The 12,984-nt window shown below is 44.5% G+C and overlaps 1 protein-coding gene across 1 annotated transcript in view; it reads right to left on the reverse strand.

Moving 5' to 3' along the window:
• LOC131369923 (sialic acid-binding Ig-like lectin 12) overlaps positions 1 to 2,725 on the reverse strand; it is a 2,909-nt gene extending 184 nt beyond the window's left edge. The window contains exons 1-6 of the mRNA XM_058416799.1: positions 2,616 to 2,725; positions 2,208 to 2,414; positions 1,825 to 1,954; positions 774 to 922; positions 237 to 563; positions 1 to 154 (exon numbers count right to left, since the gene is read on the reverse strand). The exon at positions 1 to 154 is cut by the window's left edge and continues 184 nt beyond it. Of these exons, the coding sequence (XP_058272782.1) occupies positions 1 to 154; positions 237 to 563; positions 774 to 922; positions 1,825 to 1,954; positions 2,208 to 2,414; positions 2,616 to 2,649 (1,001 nt within the window). The 5' untranslated portion in view covers positions 2,650 to 2,725. The remainder of the gene's footprint in view (positions 155 to 236; positions 564 to 773; positions 923 to 1,824; positions 1,955 to 2,207; positions 2,415 to 2,615) is intronic.
• Between the last annotated feature and the right edge of the window lie 10,259 nt (positions 2,726 to 12,984).

Here is a 12,984-nt window from a genome sequence, read left to right on the forward strand (position 1 = left end):
TGGTTTCCGGTTCCTATCTGCTCTCCGTTCTCTCTGTACCAGATGTAGTTCAGCACTGCTGGGTTTGCATCACTGCTGCAACTCAGAGACACTGAACTGCCCAAAAGCACTGAAGCAGATGGAGACACTGATACTGATGTGTTTCTAGGACCATCTGAAGGAGGAGGAACAGGATTTAGGAGACTCTATAAATCATTTAAAGTGTACTGAATGTGAATTGATGAAGTAACACTTACACAGAACATGTAGAGTATGAGAGCTCTGTGCTGATTTGTTCTGGTTCTGGAGCTGGTAGGTGGTGGTGCAGGTGAAAGTGAGTCCATGATGCAGGTGAGTAGCGTTGAAGTTCAGCTGAGAGGAGCTGAAGCTGGTGTTGTGGTTCTGCTCCTGTCTTCTCTCCTCAGGCAGGAAGTTCCATGTAAAAGTGGGAGGATTTAAGAGACATGGAGCAGATGGAGCAGAGCAAATGAGACTCACTGAAGTTCCCTCCACCACCTCATTCTGGTCCTCCACCTCCCCCTGATCCTCCTTATACAGTGTTATTGAGGGTCTGATTGGAGAGTCTGAGATAAACACACAGTATCACATTAGAGATGAGTTTTAAATGTGTTCCAGTGGATCATTAGTGTAATTACAGTTGCACTGTACACACACACACACACACACATGCACACGCAGGCACACACACACACACACACACACAAACACACACATGCACACACACATGCACACGCACGCACACACACACACACACACACTGCTGCAGCTCTCACCTCGCACTCTTAGAGATACTGGTGGTCTATAAGTGTATTTTAGAGGTCCAGTAGTCTCTAATCTAAAGTAATAATTTCCTCCGTCTCGCTTTCTGATGTTGTAGAAGATGGTGGTGTAGTTCTTCATGAGGATGCAATAGATGCAGTGGCTATTGTGCTCCATTCCATTTTAGAACATCTGGAACACAAAAATACATATGCTAGGCTTCTCTTTGTTGATTTTAATTCAGCATTTAATACCATCCTGCCAAGCAAGCTCCAGACTAATCTTTGTAAGCTTGGACTAAGCACTGTATTGTGTAACTGGACTATGGACTTTCTAATGAATTGCGTACAGTGTGTGCGAGTAGACAAATACACATCATCCTCAGTGTGTATTAACACCGAGGTCCCCCAGGGATGTGTACTAAGTCCTCTACTTTATACACTCTACACACATGACTGCTGTGCCTCCTGTCCTTCTAACTACATCATAAAATTCGCTGAGGACATTATGGTGGTAGGTCTCATCAGTAACAACAATGTGTCCTTATACAGAAGGGAGATGGAACATCTGGCAGCATGGTGTGATACCCACAATCTGGCCCTCAATATTAAGCAGACCAAGGAGATGATTGTGGATTTTCGTAAAGATAAGGGGACTATTCATTTACCACTTACTATTGGCAATGGGACGGTAGAGAGGGTCACCAGTTTTAAATTTCTCAGTCTAACTGTATCAGAGGATCTAACGTGCGGTAATAATATCACCTCTGCCAGAGGAAAGGCCCAGCAGCGCTTCTTCTACTTGAGGAAACTGAAAAGAACCAACCTTTCTTGGCAGCTTTTGGTGAACTTTTACCATTGTGCTATAGAGAGTGTGCTGACATATGGACTCTTGGTGTGGTTTTCCAGCTGCACTAAGGAGGAACAGCAGGCACTGCATCGGGTGGTGGAAGCAGCGGGGAAAATCATCAGGACTAGTCTCCCGGAGATTAGTACCATCTACACCACACAATGCCTTCGTCAAGCGCACAACATCTTGCGTGATCAGCATCATCCTGCACATCACCTGTTCCAGCTACTGCCCTCGGGTATAAAGTCCAGGTCCATACGCACTAGAACCACCAGACTGTCCCACAGCCATTTTCCAACGGCTGTGAGGCTGCTGAACGAGCAATTACCCCCCTCCCTGCCCCCACCTGTCATTATATACCACACATCACTATGACAATAACTGTGAACTGGACTTTGCATTGCTGTGGTACACATAATAAACACAATTTCTTGGTTATTAGTATTGCACTGCTGCACTATGGTTGCACTTTATTATATGCCTAGAAAGATGATGCTTTAATGATATCTTGTTTTTATTTATACTCTGTTATTTATAACAATGACAATAAAAGTGAACTGAATTGAATTGAATTGAACTGAGGAGATCTATAATTTCACCTTCAGTCTTGTTCTCTGTAGTTACTTTAAAGACTTTATTATTGTTAAAATCAGTGCCGTTTAATAACCAGATTCCTGTAGAATCTCTCTGGAGGTCTTTATCGTATTGTTCTTCAATCTGAAATCTGCAGGGTATGAGAACACAGAGTCCTCTCAGAGCTTCTACACTCTCTGGTAGAGTGATGGAGAATTCTCTACACAACACAGCTGTAAACACACACACACACACACACACACACACGATCATTACTACAGTGACACACACACAGTGTTTCTGTAAAGTGTGAATAAATATTCAGTCCAAACTGCAATTGTGTTACAGAATCACACCAAACTGATTGAGTTACTGCCTGAGTTTAACACACTTACATTATCAGGTCACACATTAAATATAAATTCTACACAAACCTTGAAACAGAAAACAAACAACCATGAGTTTCATCTCTGTGTTCAGGAAAGATCACCTGGAGAAGAGACTAACACACACACACACACACACACACACACACACACACACACACACGGATGAGTTGATAAAGTACAGTTTGAGTCTGAAATAAATCATGTTTAGTGTCAGTGTTCCAGATTGTGCTTGATGTCATTTATAATCAGATCTGATGTTTGTTCAGTGATCAGTTTTATTATTTCCTCTTTTATTGACTCTCTCTCTTTTATATTAGCTGCTGTTGGTCTCCACTGAGCTCTATAATATATCTATCTATAAATATCTATAATTTTGTATAAAAATGGTATTAAAAATTTTCTCCAAACCTCAGATCTGGTCCTGAAATTTCACACTATTAGAATAGAATAGAATCCTGCTGTGTCTTCTTGTCCAGACTGGGAGGAATATACTCTCCTTATAAAAATAAATAAAGAATGAAAATCTCAATTCATACTACTACAATAACCTCAGAATTTCTGAAATGTTTTTGTTAATATTTCTCCAGTATCAGGTGAAAAACATTTTACAATAAACACACCTTATACAATACAAACTTTATTTCTATAGCACATTTAAACGGTTGACCAAACTGCTTTCCAGGCAACATTAAAACAGAAATAATAAACAATCACAAGGACAATATAAACCTAAACACTCTAGCGAGTATTAAAAGCCACACTAAAAAGATAAGACTTCAAGCTCGACTTAAACACATCTACAGAAGGAGCAGATTTAAGGTGCATAGGAAGAGGGTTCCATAAGCATGGAGTAGCCACTGAAAAAGTTGTATCACCCTTTGATCTTAGCCTTGTTTTGGGAACATGAAGAGTCATCTGGATAGATGATCTTGGGTTTCTTGAATTTTTATAGGGTATTAAAAGATTGGAAATATATTTTGGTGCAGTACAATGCAGTGCTTTAAAAATCATTAACAAGACCTTAAATTAAATTCTAAATTTGATGGGCAACCAGTGTAACGTAATAAGAACTGGGGTAATACTCTCCCTTTTCCTTGTGTGAGTCAGGAGCCTAACTGCAGAGTTCTGCAAGAGTTGAAGGCGAGATAACTGAAGCTGCGATAAACCAAAATACAACGAATTGCAATAGTCAAGGCATGAAGATATAAAAGCATGGGTGATGATCTCCAGGTCTTTAAAAGAGTGAATTGGTTTAAGTTTAGAGATTATCCGAAGTTTATAAAACCCAGCCTTAACAACACCGGTGACCTGTTAATCCAGAACCAAAGCCGAGTCCATGATAATGCCCAAATTCTTTACATTGTCTGCCACACTAATCAACATATGTCAATCTACCTATAATTTTAATAGATGCAGAAGATATATAACTGAGTGTCATCTGTGTAGAGATGATACATAATATGATGTATTTTTGAAAGATACAGCCTAAAGGGCACATATACAATGAGAATAAGCCCAAGAATGGAGCCCTGAAACACACCGCAACATAATTTAGCTGACGATTTTCCAACAGAAATTGAGAATGATCTGTCCTTTAAATATGAATTAAACCATTCTAAGGCAGTACCTTTAATACCAACGTTCAATAAAATACCTTGGTCACTGGTATCAAAAGCTGCTGTAAGATCAAGTAGAATGAGGATAACTGTAACAGTGGGACTCAGGAGGCAGAGAGAGAATCCAAAACATCACTTTAACAAATGCAGCAGGCAAAACAAAACTTAGGCTCAGGTAAATGGTTAGGCAGGCAAACATAACTTAGGCAACAGCTGGTGCAGGCAAGCAAGCAGACAGAACAGAAACATGCACAAAGCAGTCTAAATACTTGCCTAAATCTAAATACTTCTAAATAAAAACAGTCTTAATACTTGCCAAGGTCCTCGGAGAGTAAGCACTTTAAATAAGCACCGTGAGATAGAGTGCAGGTGGAGATAATTAAAAGTCCGGTGATTGGGAGCACGGTTGAGGTTGGCGTGCCCATGACAGTACCCCAACCCCGCCAATGGGCATCTCCAGACGTCCGAGAGTAACGACGGGGGTGACCATGGCCTCTGGGAGAGGGTCATTCTGGGCGGTGCTGATGGAACTCAGCGAGCAGCACTGGATCGTGGATGTCATCTCAGTCCACCCAAGATCTTTCCTCGGGATCATATCCCTCTCAGTTGACCAGATATTGCAGATGGCCACCGCGTCATCTGGAGTTCATAATCTCACGGACCTGGTAGACAGAGTTGTCTGCGTCGATCTTGGGCGGCGACGAGAACTGAGGCTCTGTGGGAGGAGAGAGAACCAGGTTAGAGTACGGTTTTAGGAGAGACACATGGAACATGGGAGAGATCCAATAGTGCGCAGGGAGGGTGAGTTCATACGAGACATCATTAATACGCCTCCGGACGTCGAAGGGACCGATGTAGCAGGGACTGAGCTTCCGACAGGGGAGTTTGCAGCAGCGGCCCCGTGTAGAAGTGCCTAGTGTCAGCTTGTCTTTTCTGCTGGTGGATAGTGCGGCGCAGGTCATGTGCCGATGCCCAGACCCTCTCACTCTCTCGGAACCAGTGGTCAATAGATGGTACTTTGGTTGGCTTGCCAGACCACAGGGACAAAGGTGGTTGGTAGTTGAGTATGCATTGAAAGGGAGTGAGCCCCATGGCTTCCTGACAAAGGGAGTTTTGCCCATACTTGGCCCAGGGCAGGTATTAGTTCCAATCATGTTGGTGTTTCATGGCAGTACGCTCTGAGGTAGTATCCGATCTCCTGGATTTTTCTCTCCTTTTGGCCGTTAGACTGCAGATGATAACCTGAAGATAAGCTCACTGATACCCCCAGTTGTTTTAGGAACCCATGCCACACCCTGGAGGTGAACTGGGTCCCTCTGTCTGACATAATGTCCTCAGGGATGCCTCAGGGAAGTGCTTGAACACCTGATGGAAGAGGGCTTTAGCCATTTCCATGGCTGTGGGCAGGCCCTTGAGGGGTATCAGCTTGCATGCCTTAGAAAACAGATCTACCACAACGAGGATGGTGGTGAAGCCATCTGACGTGGGTAGGTCGGTGATGAAATCAACTCCAAGGTGGGACCATGGTCGGTGAGGAATCGAGAGTGGCATGAGTTTCCCTTCCGGTAGATGGCGCGGCGTAGAAATGACGGCGCAAACGGAGCATCCTTTCATGAACCGGTTAATGTCTCTGATCATATTTGGCCACCAATACCTATTTTGGATGAGTGAGAGGGTGCGCTGTCTGCCCGGATGGCCAGAGCCCGGTGAAGAGTATACCGAGTCCAGGATAGCAAGACAAAGTGATGTTGGGACATACGTTTTACCTTCTGGACCTCCCGGTGGAGCAGGTTCTTCTGCGGTGGCGGCACGGATATCCTCGTCCAGCATCCAAAGGATCGGACATACAAATAGGTCTGGGGGAAGTACTGGTTCACATTCCTCTAGTTGGGGGTCTGGTGAGTACATCCAAGAAAGCGTGTCGGCCTCTGTGTTCTTATTGCCAGGGCGATAGGAGACCGTGAACCAGAACCTGGTAAAGAAGAGCGCCCAGCGCGCTTGCCGCGGATTAAGGTGTTTGGCCTCTGAGGTATTGAAGATTTTTATGGTCCGTGATTACCTCAAAGGGGTGAATAGCCCCCTCCAACCAGTGCCGCCACTCCTCCAGTGCCAGCTTAATTGCTAACATGCAATTCCCGATGTCGTAGTTATGCTCCGCTGAGGTTAGCTTTTTGGAATAAAAGGCACATGGACAGAGTGCCAAGGGTTTACCTCCTCATTGGGACAGCACCGCTCCCACTCCCAGCGCTGAGGCATCTACTTCTAATACGAAGGGTTGGTTGGGATCGGGATGTAGTAGGGTAGGAGCGGAGCAGAAGGTGGCTTTCAGCAGTTGGAAGGCTTAAACTGCGGGATTTATCCATTTTAGTGTCTTTGGTTGTCCTTGTAATAATGTGGTGAGGGGTGCAGTATGCATATTGTAATTTCGAATGAAACGATGGTAAAAATTCGCAAACCCTAGGAAGCGCTGTAGCTCCTTAACAGTTTGTGGTTGCAGCCAATTCTTCACCGCTGCAACTTTCGACTGGTCCATCCTGATACCTGTCGAGGAAATGATGTATCCCAGGAACTGAATGACTGTCTGGTGGAACTCGCACTTCTCAAGCTTGAGTAAGAGATGGTGACAGTGGAGGCACTCGAGTACCTGCCGGACGTGGTGAACATGCTCCGACCGGCTTGGGGAGTAAATCAGAATATCATCAATATACACGATAACGAACCGGTGGAGCATGTCATGGAAGATTTCGTTTATAAAATTTTGAAATACTGCCGGCGTGTTGGTGAGTCCATAGGGCATGACCAGGTACTCGTAGTGCCCCGATGGTGTAATAAACGCCGTCTTCCACTCATCTCCTCACCTGATGCGGATGAGATTATATGCACTTCTTAGATCCAGCTTGGAGAAGATGCGAGCTCCACGTAGCTCTTCGAGTGCTGCTGGGACCAGGGGCAAGGGGTAAGCGAATTTCACCGTCTGAGCATTCAGGTTCTGGTAATCAATACACGGTCAAAGCCCACCATCCTTTTTCCCCCACAAAGAAGAAGCTGGATGCCACTGGAGAGGTAGAAGGATGGATGAACCCGTGGCGAAGCGCCTCCTTGATGTACTCGTCCATGGCCTTATGTTCCGGGACAGACAGCGGGTATATGTGCCCCTTGGGCATCTTGGCATCAGGCAGGAGATCCACTGCACAATCCCAGGATCAATGTGGGGGAAGCTTAGTGGCTTCAGCTTTGGTGAACACATCGGCATATGCTCGATACTCGATACTCGATAAGGTCTACCTCGGTGCAAGTTGAAGGCCTCTCGATGTTCGTCAATCCCAGGAGAACAGGTTTAGGTGTTGGGGTCGGAAGAGCACGGAGGCAAGAGTTGAGGCAGTAATTGCTCCATTGCTTGATATGCCCAGTACTCCAGCAAATGGTGGGTTGATGCCACTCTAGCCATGGGCATCCTAGGACAATGTCCACTCTGGCCTCCTTCAACACAAACAGTGAGAGCGTCTCCTCATGCATGCAGCCGATGCACAGTCTTAGCTCTGGGGTTATCCACTGTACCAGTCTGCGGCCCAGCGGTTTTCCCTGAATGGTCGTGATTAGATAGTGCTTCGGGCCTCTTCGTCATGGGATGTGGCCTTCGGAAAGGATAGATTAGATTAGATTAGATTCATCTTTATTTATTTATTGTCACTGCACATGTGGGTACAAGGCAACGAAATACAGTTAGCATCTAACCAGAAGTGCATTTCGCAGTGCAAATAATTAGCATATATAATAAGTATATAACAATAAATAATTTGCATATATAAACAATATACAAAAATATATAAATAATTTGCATATATAACAGTATAGAGGGGGAGGTAAATGCAATGAGTGCAAATGAGCGAATGATTGTAGTGGTGCAATAAAGAAGGTATTGTATACCATGATAATAATTAAATACACTATATTGCCAAAAGTATTCGCTCACCTGCCTTGACTCGCATATGAACTTAAGTGACATCCCATTCCTAATCCATAGGGTTCAATATGACGTCGGTCCACCCTTTGCAGCTATAACAGCTTCAACTCTTCTGGGAAGGCTGTCCACAAGGTTTAGGAGTGTGTTTATGGGAATTTTTGACCATTCTTCCAGAAGCGCATTTGTGAGGTCACACACTGATGTTGGACGAGAAGGTCTGGCTCTCAGTCTCCGCTCTAATTCATCCCAAAGGTGTTCTATCGGGTTGAGGTCAGGACTCTGTGCAGGCCAGTCAAGTTCATCCACACCAGACTCTGTCATCCATGTCTTTATGGACCTTGCTTTGGTCACTGGTGCACAGTCATGTTGGAAGAGGAAGGGGCCAGCTCCAAACTGTTCCCACAAAGTTGGGAGCATGGAATTGTCCAAAATGTCTTGGTATGCTGAAGCATTCAGAGTTCCTTTCACTGGAACTAAGGGGCCAAGCCCAGCTCCTGAAACACAACCCCACACCATAATCCCCCCTCCACCAAACTTTACACTTGGCACAATGCAGTCAGACAAGTACCGTTCTCCTGGCAACCGCCAAACCCAGACTCGTCCATCAGATTGCCAGATGGAGAAGTGCGATTCGTCACTCCAGAGAACGCGTCTCCACTGCTCTAGAGTCCAGTGGCGGCGTGCTTTACACCACTGCATCCGACGCTTTGCATTGCACTTGGTGATGTATGGCTTGGATGCAGCTGCTCGGCCATGGAAACCCATTCCATGAAGCTCTCTGCGCACTGTTCTTGAGCTAATCTGAAGGCCACATGAAGTTTGGAGGTCTGTAGCGACTGACTCTGCAGAAAGTTGGCGACCTCTTCGCACTATGCGCCTCAGCATCCGCTGACCCCGCTCCGTCAGTTTACGTGGCCTACCACTTCGTGGCTGAGTTGCTGTCGTTCCCAAACACTTCCACGTTCTTATAATACAGCTGACAGTTGACTGTGGAATATTTAGGAGCGAGGAAATTTCACGACTGGATTTGTTGCACAGGTGGCATCCTATCACAGTTCCACGCTGGAATTCACTGAGCTCCTGAGAGCGACCCATTCTTTCACAAATGTTTGTAAAAACAGTCTGCATGCCTAGGTGCTTGATTTTATACACCTGTGGCCATGGAAGTGATTGGAACACCTGATTCTGATTATTTGGATGGGTGAGCCAATACTTTTGGCAATATAGTGTATGTAAACAGTATACAGAGAAGTTATGTACAATGTGTGCAATGAGGAAGATATTGTATACTATGATAAATAATACGGGAGGAAATGAAGTTCCTGACGTACCCGAGTCGAATAATACACTGACAGGGTGAGAATGGGAGTTAAACATTAATATGGCATCATGGTAACGTGGATTATTGAGTACAGAGCTGAGGTGGATGGTACTCACCACCGGGCGTGGAGGATGGACTGGACAGGTGGAGATGGAGTGACCGGATTCTCCACAGTACAGGCAGAGACCCTGTTGGAGCCAGTGCTGATGTTCCTTCATGGACAGATGGTATTCGTCAGTCTGCATAGGCTCTGGAGTGAAGAAATCCTCGCGGGATGAGGTATCGGAGCAGGTGTTCCCCTTCATCATGAAGGACTCCAGGCTGGCTGTGTCATCATAGATCGCCATCTGCAGTCGGATCTCGGGCTGTAAACCCCACCGGTAAGCCACGAGCAGCGCTGCCTCATTCCAGCCACTTGATGCCGCCAGCGTGCGGAAGTGCAGCATGTACTCACGGACGGTGTTCCTTCCTTGGCGCAGAGTAAACAGCTCATCATGCACCAAGAGGGCGGAGGCGTTCGCTCCAAAGACCGCCTTGAAATGAGCCAGGAAGCTAGCCAGGGAGGCGAATACTGGGATCTAATGTCCATAATGCCTCCGCCCAGCATTGGTCCTCACCAGACAGCAGCGATAGGATGAAGGCGATCTTCGCACGGACATCGGGGAACTGCTGGGGAGCCACATCAAAATACAAGTGGCATTGCATAACAAATCTGGCGCATTCTGATACCTCACCCGAGAACTGAGAAGGTTTGGCCACGGGACAGGCCGGGGGTACCGTCATGGACAGTATGGCCTGCTCTAGCGAGGCCGCCAGTGCAGCCACCAGATCAGGTGTAGGAGGCGGTCGGGGTTGAGGCTGCTGCTGATCAGGATTGGGTGGCGTGCCGTCATGCTGACCTTCCATCTCGCAGGTAGGACTTCATTTGTAGTTTTGGGGCAAGTATTCCTGTAACAGTGGGACTCAGGAAGCAGAGAGAGAATCCAAAACATCACGTTAATAACAAATGGAGCAGGCAAAACGAAACTTAGGCTCAGGTAAATGGTTAGGCAGGCAAACGTAACTTCGGCAACAGCTGGTGCAGGCAAGCAGGCAGACAGAACAGAAACATGCACATAGCAGTCTAAACAGTCTTAATACTTCCCAAGGTCCTTGGCAAGTAAGCGCTTTAAATAAGCACCGTGAGATAGAGTGCAGGTGTAGATAATTAAAAGTCCGGTGATTGGGAGCGTGGGAGTGCGGTTGAGGTTGGTATGCCCATGACAATAACTTCTTTATCTTTCTGGCATCAACTGTTAATAAAATATCATTAAAAACTTTAAGAAGATCAGTTTCTGTACTATGAAAAGATCTAAAGTGTGGGAAAAAAATTTTAAACTTATACTTTTCATATATCTAATCATTAATTACGTTTGACTCTTAATCAGTAAGGGGAGTACCTTAACCAACTCATAAATTTGATTTCTTTCCTTTAATCTTTAAGACAAATCTAATTCAGTTTTAATCATTAAAATAAGCAAAATACAAAAAACAAAGAGACGTTACTAGGTAAATTGAGATAAATTGTTTAATAATAAAACTCACTCAGTTATGCTTAATCAAATCTATGATGATCTTAAGGTAATGTAACTTTAATCAATAATCATCACCCTCATTTTCATAAACAATGTTGCCTATTTATTTGTCTTACCTAATCTACTGATTATCTAATTTTTTTCAGCTTATAGCAAATTACTAATAAACTTATAGCAAATAGATGAAATTAGCCCCAGAATCAGGTAAATTCTGAGTAGGTTGTTAGATGTAAAATCATGTAAGGAACCAGTTAGTTCATTATAGGAGAAAAAAGGAAAAAAATATATAAAACCACAAAAATAGAGATGAGCAAAACTGGATGAGTGGGTTAGTTATAATTATTCTAGAACTTTCTGGCATTCGTGGTCTGGCTTTGGCGTAAACAACCAGAAGAAGAAAGGGCATAAGCTAGCATATCATATCCTATCATGGAGCTGGCTCCACTGAGACCAAAAAACATGTTGGAGAAAATTCAGAATCCTTGAGCTTAGGTGCAAGAAAACGATAACAGTCTTATCTGACATGACATTGACTCGAACGTTCGAGAGAAAGCTTAATGAATGAAATAAATGTGTTTTTTGGTTTAAATAAGTTCTGAAGTCCAGACAGATCAACAACTAATACGTGTTAAATTAAAATTTGCAAGACATAGGCCCTATGAAGGCCACAGAAAAGTGGGGCTGTTTTTTAGGGGGGAAAAAATTTGTTAACATCAAAACAAGCCATAGAAAAGGAGCTGGATTAGAAAGTATATATATTGGGGGATTGGTGAAGGGGGGCATACTTGACTGCATCGATTCATGAATCTGTGTATTTGAGTGCCATTTCTGGTGATATTTTGTTAAATAATTGACTTCCTCATACAGTACCACAGCTCTTCTCTTGGCACCCTGTCATATGCTTTCTCCAAGTCTACAAACACACAGTGCAGCTCTCTCTGACCATCCCTATACTTCTCCATCAGCATTCTCAGAGCAAAAATTGCATCTGTTGTGCTCTTTCTGGGCATGAAGCCATACTGCTGCTCACAAATTTCCACTACCTTCCTTAACCTAGCTTCCACTACTCTTTCCCAGAGCTTCATTGTATGGCTCATCAACTTTATCCCCCTATAGTTGCTGCAACTCTGCACATCACCCTTATTCTTAAAGATTGGCACTAATACACTTCTCCATTCCTCAGGCATCTTCTCACTCTCTAAAACCCTGTTAAACAGACTAGTTAAAAATTCCACTGCTGCCTCTCCTAGACACTTCCAGACCTCCACCGGGATGTCGTCAGGACCAACTGCCTTTCCACTTTTCATCTTCTTCAAAGCCTTCCTGACTTCATCCTTTCTAATCTTATCTACTTTCTGTTCCACAGAGTTCACCCCTTCTACTCTTTCTTCCCTCTCATTTTCCTCATTCAGGTCTTCAAAGTACTCCTTCCATCTCCTCTGTACACTCTCCTTACTTGTGAGCACCTTTCCATCTCTATCCTTAATAACTCTAACTTGCTGCACATCCTTCCCATCTTGATCCCTCTGCCTAGCTAACCTGTACAAGTCCTTCTCTCCATCTCTAGTGTCTAACCTAGTGTACAACTCATCATACGCCTTCTGCTTGGCCTTATTCCTGTCTATTCTCTTCAGTCCTGTCCATGTCCCACTTCTTCTTGGCTAACCTTCTCCTCTGAATACTATCCTGAACTTCCTCATTCCACCACCAAGTCTCCTTATCTTCTTTCCTCCTTCCAGATGACACACCCAGCACCTTTCTTCCTGTCTCCCTGATCACTTCTGCTGTAGTTTCCCAGTCATCTGGCAGCACTACCTGACCACCCAGAGCCTGCCTCGACTTCTGTCTAAATTCCTCACAACATTCCTCCTTTTTCAGCTTCCACCACTTGGTTTTCTTCTCCATCTCTATCTTTGACCTCTTCTTACAGACCATCAAA

This window comes from Hemibagrus wyckioides, linkage group LG19 (assembly GCF_019097595.1).
Source record: "Hemibagrus wyckioides isolate EC202008001 linkage group LG19, SWU_Hwy_1.0, whole genome shotgun sequence".
Taxonomy (NCBI): Eukaryota; Metazoa; Chordata; class Actinopteri; order Siluriformes; family Bagridae; genus Hemibagrus; species Hemibagrus wyckioides.